At 59.5% G+C, this 7,857-nt stretch overlaps 1 protein-coding gene across 1 annotated transcript; it reads right to left on the reverse strand.

The window, feature by feature from the left end:
• HOXC9 (homeobox C9) lies at positions 1-2,759 on the reverse strand. Its single transcript, XM_039255113.1, has 2 exons — positions 2,173-2,759; positions 1-402 (listed from the first exon to the last, which is right to left on the reverse strand). The coding sequence occupies exons 1-2, from the start codon at positions 2,708-2,710 to the stop codon at positions 158-160; spliced, it is 783 nt and encodes a 260-aa protein (XP_039111044.1). The 5' UTR covers positions 2,711-2,759; the 3' UTR covers positions 1-157.
• Between the last annotated feature and the right edge of the window lie 5,098 nt (positions 2,760-7,857).

Genomic DNA, 7,857 nt, shown 5'->3' on the forward strand with positions numbered 1-7,857 from the left:
CCTCTTTTTAAGCTGATGGGCTTTTCTCTATCTTGCTCTTTCCTTTTCTTTCCGTGCTCTCTCCCGCCTGGGTTGGGGTATTTTTGTGGGCTTTTTTTTGTTTTGTTTTGTTTTGTTTTTCCCTTGGCTGTGCCGAGGCGGCAGGCTGGGGCAGGGTTTAGGATTGCTCCTTGTCGGTTTTCTCTTTATTCATCTTTTTCATCTTCATCCTCCGGTTCTGAAACCAGATTTTGACCTGCCGCTCGGTGAGGTTGAGAACCCGGGCCACCTCGTACCGACGGTCCCTGGTTAAATACATATTGAAGAGAAACTCCTTCTCCAGTTCCAGCGTCTGGTACTTGGTGTAGGGGCAACGCTTCTTCCTCGTAGAGCGGGCGTGGATCCAGTTGGCCACGGGGTTGCCTGGAGGGCCAAACACAGGCAGGGGTCAGCGCAGCCCCTTTCTAGCCCAGGACCCCTGACACCCTACCCCTAGGCTGAGCCAGGCTCCCCAGATGCAATGACTGAACCTGAATTTGGACACGTTTTGGTTTTGGAATTTTCTCCCTGACTCCTTTTGCGTTCTGCCCTCTCCCCACCTTCCCCCTCTTCAGTTTCTAGCACCTAAAACTATAGGAAATCAAAGCTACCAAAGCCCCTACAGTCTGGTCCTCAGCTTCAAGAGCAGTAATTCGAGAATATGCTCATAAAAAGTCCAAATTCCCAACTGTTTCATAGGCCCATAAACGCTTCTCTCTCTTGTTTTTTATTTTTATAGCAAGGTCTCTCTCCTCCCCACTTCCCTCCTCCTCTGCCCCCTCCCATCCTCCCAGCCCACGACCAAGTCCTGAAATTTCAGCAGTTCTGCTTCCTGACCCTGAAGGTCCCTGAGCCCCTCACCACCCTCCTCAGCGCCCCGTCTCTGCTCCCGGAGTTCAACCCTGCTGAGGCGAATTCTCAGAGTGATGCTGGAATGGGGAGAGCCTTTCTCCTCTCCCCAGACAGCTGCTGGCCTTGGGACAGGCTCCCCCATATCTTAGCTCCCCTGTTTGGCTTCCAGTGCCCCCCTCCTGCCAGCCCCAGGACAGGCTCCGCAGGAGCTAAGCCTCCAATTTCAGGTTTATGGGAGTAGCTGAGGGCAAGGAGGGAAGCCTTCAGAGGGGTATAATTAGGCCCTGGCCCCTTATGGGGCTGGAGGAAAGGATTTCCTGCAGCCCCCTCCTGGGACTCCCCCAGACACTTCCTCACACCCAGGGGCTGCACCCCCTACGCTGCTGTTGCCCCTTCTTTCCCCTTTCTCTGGCCCAGCAGCTCCCACCTGCCCCCCCAGCCCCCCCACACCTACCCCTGCCCTTCTCTGCAATACTCAGAAGGCTCCAGTCTCCTTGATGGGGAGTGTGTGTTTGTGTGAGTGTGAGTGTGAGTGTGTGTGTGTGTGTGTGTATAATTCTCTAATCTGGGCAGATGCCTCCACTCCCCCCCCCCCATTCCTCATCCCTGAGCCGGGTTTTCAACCCTCTTTCCTGCAGACCCTCAGAAGAGGGCTCTCAAGTTTAAGGAGACTGGGACCCCACTTCTCTTCCCCAACTCTGTAAGTCCTGATTTCTCCAAGTTCCCAGGCTGTGAAATCCCCTAGACCCCTCACCTACTGCTCCTGGGGATAGAAGAAGTCCATGCACCTTCTGTTTAATGAATCCCTCGTGGGGTGAGACTCCCCATGCTGGCTGGGAGGTAGGGGTGATGTAGGGGTGATTTTTCTCCCTGGGGTATTTCCTCTCTGTCCCCAGTGTCCTCCTCATCTCTCCCCCCCCCTCCCAGTCCCACCTCAAACCATAAAATGAACCTCAACCCTACCCCATCCCCTGGCCCTGTCTGCATTTCTTAGAAAGTAGCGACTGAGCCAAAAAGCCTGGGCTGGGGGTGGGGGGCGGGGGGTCCCTCATCAAAGCCAGCTCCAGGGAGAGGAGCCCCCCTCAGCCCTCTCCCAACCTGGCTCCCTGGGCTCCCTTCTCAGACCTTCCTGTCCCTGAAAGCTCCCCAAGGTAATTCGCTTTTATTGAGTCCTCGCCCCCTCGCCCTCGCCCCTCTCCCGCGCTCCCTGCGCTGCTCCGAGGGGCTGTAATCCGGCTCCCCCCCGCCCGGCCTCTCCTCCCCTCCCGCGCCGGTTGTAAAGGAAAATTGCTCCCAACTTACTGGGGTCCAGGTCGGCCTTCTCCTCTTTGTGCTTGCTGCCGGCGAGTGCGTCCGCCTCGGGCGAGGGCAGTGTCTGCGGGGCGCGGTCGCGCAGCTCCCCGGGCGAGCCGTACATGTAGTCCGGGTAGCTGCGGCCGTCGCCCGGGCCGCAGTCGGCGCGGCGCCCGGGGTAGGCGTCCGGCTTGAGGGCGTAGTGACGGCCCCCGGCCGGGAAGCTGGGGAAGGAGACGGCGCCGGACAGCGGCTCGAGCCAAGTCCGCATGTAGCGCGTGTCGGCGCCGAGGTGGGGCTGGGGGCCGTACGGGTGATATACCACGGACGACTGCGAGGGCACGGGCGCCCACGACGTGCTGAACACTGCCGGCTTGGGCGCGAAGCTACAGGACGGAAAATCGCTACAGTCCGGCACCAAACCGCTGGGTCTGGCGGCGGCGGGGTGAGCCCCCGTGGCCGGAAACCTGGACGCTAGGAGGTCTTCATTGTCGTGAGAGATGAGCGAGTCCACGTAATAGTTACTGATGGGCCCCGTCGCCGACATCGTAACAGGGTTTTACATACATAAGATTATTGTATGAACTGTATATGTACTTTTTATCTGCTCACAGAACAATCAAGGCAGGTAATTATTTTTCCAGCCTTTTCCCCGCAGCTCATTGGTTCCCGGGCCCCCACGTGATCGTATTTACCCAAAAATACGGCGCGGATCAATGCGCAGGGGCTTTTTTTTCCTTGCTTTTTTTTTTTCCCCTTCCCTTCTCCCACCCCCTTCTCTCTGCTGATCCCCGCGACCTGCGTTTTCCTGGGGGTCCGGAACTCTGGACCCAAGGCATCGGCCACCCCCTCAGGACAACTCGTATCTCATCAGAGCACCCCGTTGCCCATGTCCACCCATAAGCAGATGGCCTCCCGCATCCCCCCCCCCCCACACCCTGGAGGATTTCTTAATGGGGTGAAAATGCCAGTCCCCGAAGCCAGGGCTCCCGGACCCCCCCAGGGCCGAGCTGGGCGCGGGAGCCCCGCAGGGGCGGAGAGGCCGGCTGAGGTAGGTGGAGGAACTATTTCTTGACGTAATCCGTCTCTGTCGCCCCGACGCTCCCGCAGTCTCTGCGCGAGCCGAGATCAGCGATTGTCAGTTCGGAACGTGGCTTTTAAAAATGCGTTTTTAAATAGTGTGTATGTATGTATTTCTTTCAGGAGCAGCAGCAGCAGCGAGGGAGGGAGGGTGGGAGGGGACTGGGGAGGCTGGGGGGAGGGAGGGAAGGAGGGAAAGGGGAGCGTCCTTCTGCCACTGGCCAACTCAGCCCCCCAAATCTGGGGTAGGGCAGCCTGGGGAAGGTGGTCCGCCTGTGGGAGGGGTAGGACCTCGGGACCTCTTACACCTTTATCCTCAGAAGCCCTCTCTTTGCTTTGGCACAGATACGCAAGCTCCTTTATTTTAAATTTATTGTCTATATCTTATTTATCTTTCTTTGCCAGCTTGAAGAAGTGGAGGAGAGAGATCAGCACAAGTTAAGTGGGGCGTCCCCATCCCGTCTTCCTGCTCACCCTCCTTTGCCCCCAACTCCATCTCTGCGACACCCTGCCCCCCCAAAAGAAGTCACTCCAGGGCTCTGTCTGCAGAGAGCCAGGGTGAGTGCGGGCAAGGCGAGAGAGAGCGACCTCGGTCGTGGGCAAGTAGCTTGTTTTTACGTCCTTCAATAAAATTTTTATGAGGATCATTTGATTGTTCATAAATGTGTCTTTCATTAAATAAAATTGTAGGCTGTTTTTGGAACGGGAAAAAAGCAACGGAGGGATGGGAGAGAGCAATTTCTTTGGGGTCGGACGCAGGAATTCCGGAGGGGGCAGTGTGATTGTAGGGAAGATCAGACAACTTGGGTTCCTCCCCCCAATAAGTTGGTTGCTACCTTCCTCCTTGAATTTGGGGTTTGTTGCCCAGCCCTCTGCTTTCCATCAGACTGCCCCACGGTGGCTTAGTAAAGGTGGGCTTTAAGCAGGCAGGAAATTCTCAGTGTGGGTGCAAGAGAGGGGGCAGGGAGGTTGGCTGGGGGTAAGGGAGAAGGGCAGGTGACGTCCCCAGGGACACAATGCACCCTAGGCATGGCAGAGTGAGTCTGAAGGAGGGGTGCAATTTCAGGGTCAGAAAAGAAGGGTCCCAGTTTGTGCTATGGGAAATAGGCAGGAGCTGAGGCTGAGATGCAGGTTCTGAGGCAGCAGGGAAGGACAAGGATTCCCAGACATGAGACGCCTGCCCTTCTTTCCCACTCCTGTCCCCAGGAGGGGACCAAACGCCAGGGGTGGGGGGTGGAGGATGGTTTTCTCCTGCATCTCTGTCGACCTGTCTCCTCTAGGGTGGAGAAGGGCTAGAGAGACGTGTCCCAGAGGGCGCAGCATGTGTGTTGGGGGGCTGAGGAAAGTTGAGGGGGGAAGGGGAGATCTACAGCCCACAGCCCTGACCCCAGCTTTCCAGACCCCCTCCCCAGTCCCTGCTCCTCCCCCTCTCGGGTTCTTTCCCTTTTCGGTCTAGCGGGGCTGCGATTTCGACGCACGGGGGGTGTGTGAGGAGTGCCTGGCTGGGGACAGACAACCCGGGGCCTCAGTCTCCTCGCCCTCAGCTCCGATTGTCTTCCCCTCCCTCGGACTGGACTGGTGTGGGAAATCCAAATTACTGCAAGAAACAGAATATCTCTTTGGCCTTGATGGAGTCGGGTTGGCTGTCAATCAAAATTTCTCCCTCACTAGTTCAAGGAAAAGACTGGAGGTGCCCTCCCGTCCCCCTGCCGAGGCTTTCTCCAAATCCCCAGCACCGTCAGCACCTCCCCCAGCCCTGGAGGCTGGGGACCCTGCCTGGCTCTTGGGCGGCTGCTGGCAGCAATGAGCAGGACACGTAGCCTTCAGCGGGCCCGGGGCCAGACAGAGACCTAGAGGACATCAGGGGACAGAGCCTGAGAGAGACTGAGCCTGAGACACAACAACTGACATGCGGCGCCAGGCCCACGGAGGGGGAAGGAAGGAGGGGAAGAGAGAAGAAAACGGAGGGTTGAGATAAAAAGGAGAGGGGAGCATTAAAGGAAAGGGGGGGCCGAGATGAAAAGAGATGGGAGAGCAGGGAGAGGAAGGCATGCAGAGAGTGTGAGGGAGGAAGGGCGGCGAGAGGCAGGCAGGACGGGGCAGGGCGCGAGCCGGGAGCAGCCGTGGCATTGTGCAGTCCGCTGGCTCGCCGGGCCTTTGCCGCGGGACCAGCTCCGGGCGCGGCGGCCACTTCTGTCCGGACACAAAGGAGGAAGAGGCCTCCTCTCTGGCCCCTCCCGGGCGACCTGCTGGGGTGGGCCCACTAGGCCTCCGGCGGGATGTGGAACCCCATCTCCGCCCAGGCAGCCACCTAGGCGGCTGTGGGGCTGAGCCACGCTCGAGTCAAAGAGCAAAGAAGACATGGCGAAGGAGAAGGTCTCACGCCCCGCTCCTCCTTTTTCGTCTTCGCCAGTCGACAGGGCCCATCTGCCCCAACCTCAGTTCTCCTAGAAAGAAAGGCGCCCCTAAAGACCGTCTTTCACGGGGCCTCTACTTGGGAGAGCCCTTCAGACAGTGGCTGTAAACAGATGCCCCTTTCTCTCCTACCCCCTTTGGCCACTGCCTTCTTTTCAACTCTTGAGCTGCCTGCCCACCCTGCTTGCCCACCCGGCAGAGGCGACAGCAGCGGGCCAGCCGGGATCCCCCAGCCCAGGCGCCCTCCTGCCGTCAAACTCCCCGTGCAACTGAGGGGAGATTGTCACCTTCGGTTGAGAGCATGAACTCAGACCCTCCCCACCCAGGCACAGGCACAGCTGTGGATCAGGAAGCAGGCCTCGCCCACAGCCCCCTCCCCACCAACGCCCCGGCTTGCCTAGGCCTTGCGGAGAGCAGCGGCCTTGAGGAGGGGGCTGAAAGAGCCTGGGAGCCCCTGAGTTCACCAGGCCGAGGTCCCTCGGGTTCCACAGCTGCATGTGGGCTGCACCCCTAGTCTCTGCATTTGGAGGTGGGATGGCGGGTCAGGGTTCTGAAGCAGAACCTCAGGCGCCCCCCCCACCCCCAAATCCAGGCCTGTAGACGTGGGGGCACAAAGGACGTGGGGGGCACCAGAAAGGACGCGCTCCTCTTTCCAGGTTCCCCCACTCCTGCTGAATCTCTTGCCAGATTCCCAGACTCCCTCTCACCCCCACCACTGCCTTCAATTTTCCTCAGCACCGATGGGGCAAACCCGGGGGACTGGAGGACACTGGGAGTCCCTGCTGGGGAGGGGGGGAAACCCCAGCTTTAGCTGGCAGCTCTGCCTGCGCTCTGGTGCTTAGAGCTTGCCTCCGACCCCCAAAGATTACACTGGGCACCGGAGAGCCCCCTAAGGGGGAGGGGCACCTTTACTCCATCACCTCAGACCTGCACAGCTGCGACCACAACCAAGCTAGCGCCACCGTGGGAAGGACAGACAGACAGACAGGTTAGCGTCATCCCCTCCCCTTGCTCTGCACCTCCCTCTCGGGGATTTCAATTCCCTCCGGTTCAATCCACACCGTCAAGTTCGGATTAAATTTAAAACAGGCTTCTCCAGGTCCGCAGCCGCCGCCGCAGGCAGGGAGCCCGCTCCCCGGCTCGTCGGCACCCGCCCGCGCGGAGGAGGCCGTGCTCCATTTGCTTTCATTTTCCTTCTCCCCCTGAAATAGGCTCGGTTCACCTCTCCGCTGCCCTCTCCCCCTCCCCTCCCCTCCACGGTTCCCCTCTTCTTTCCCCCCTTCTCGCTCCGGGTCCCTCTTTGTTGGGAAAAACACACCCACACACAACTCCTCCTGGCTAAGGCCTGCGCTGGAAGCAGAAACTGAATTCTCCTGGCCCGCCGCGAGGAGACCGCGTCCTGCCCCCACCCCAGGTGGGTATCCGGGACCCCTACATGCCAGGAGTCAGGCCCCTAAGCCCAGCAGGAGCGAAACCCCTAGGGCCTGTGAACGTGGCCCTCTCAACGCCACGGCCTGCGTTCCCGCCGGCCCCCCGCCCAGCCGCCCCGCAGCAAACGGGGCTGTTTCCGGCTCCCCCAGCCCGGCCGGGTTTCCCAGCCTGGGGAGTGGCCGAAGGAGGAGCGGCCCCCGAACTAGGGGTGCCCTCTGTCCGAAGCCCCCGGGGGCTCTGGGCGCCTTGTTACCTGATCTTTGTGTGGTGTGTGTGTCGCAAGGAAATTTGCAGTGACTTTGGAGCCCAGACTGAGCAAGCGGAGGTGGCGAAAGGAGAGACAATACGGGTCCGAAGTACAATTAAGGAGCCAGAGCCGCTAGTCTCTCCCCCGCCCTCCCTGCCAGACTGGGAGCTGTCTGGCCTCAAACCTCAGGGCAACCCGCGAACCTGGAGCCGGAAACTCAGCCCATGGCGGAGGGAACCAGAGGATCCGGCATCCAGAACGCAGGAGGAAAGCTCCCTTCCAACTTGGGGGCGCAGCAACCCGCCCCGCTGAGTTGCAGAGGATCCAATGAATGAAAGTGCACATTCCGACGAAATTTCCCGGTTTTTTTCCCCACCCCCCAGCTCTTGGAAGGAGAGCCTAGGGTTTGGGACATCTCAGACAGACAGACAGACAGACAGGCAGGCAAACCGCGACTCCGGAGGCAGACAGACTCACAACATGAGTGTGAGCCTAAAATCAAATACAGGTTCAACATTCCC

The sequence above is a fragment of the Hyaena hyaena genome, unplaced genomic scaffold, assembly GCF_003009895.1.
Source record: "Hyaena hyaena isolate Hyena2069 unplaced genomic scaffold, ASM300989v1 scaffold_510, whole genome shotgun sequence".
NCBI lineage: Eukaryota > Metazoa > Chordata > Mammalia > Carnivora > Hyaenidae > Hyaena > Hyaena hyaena.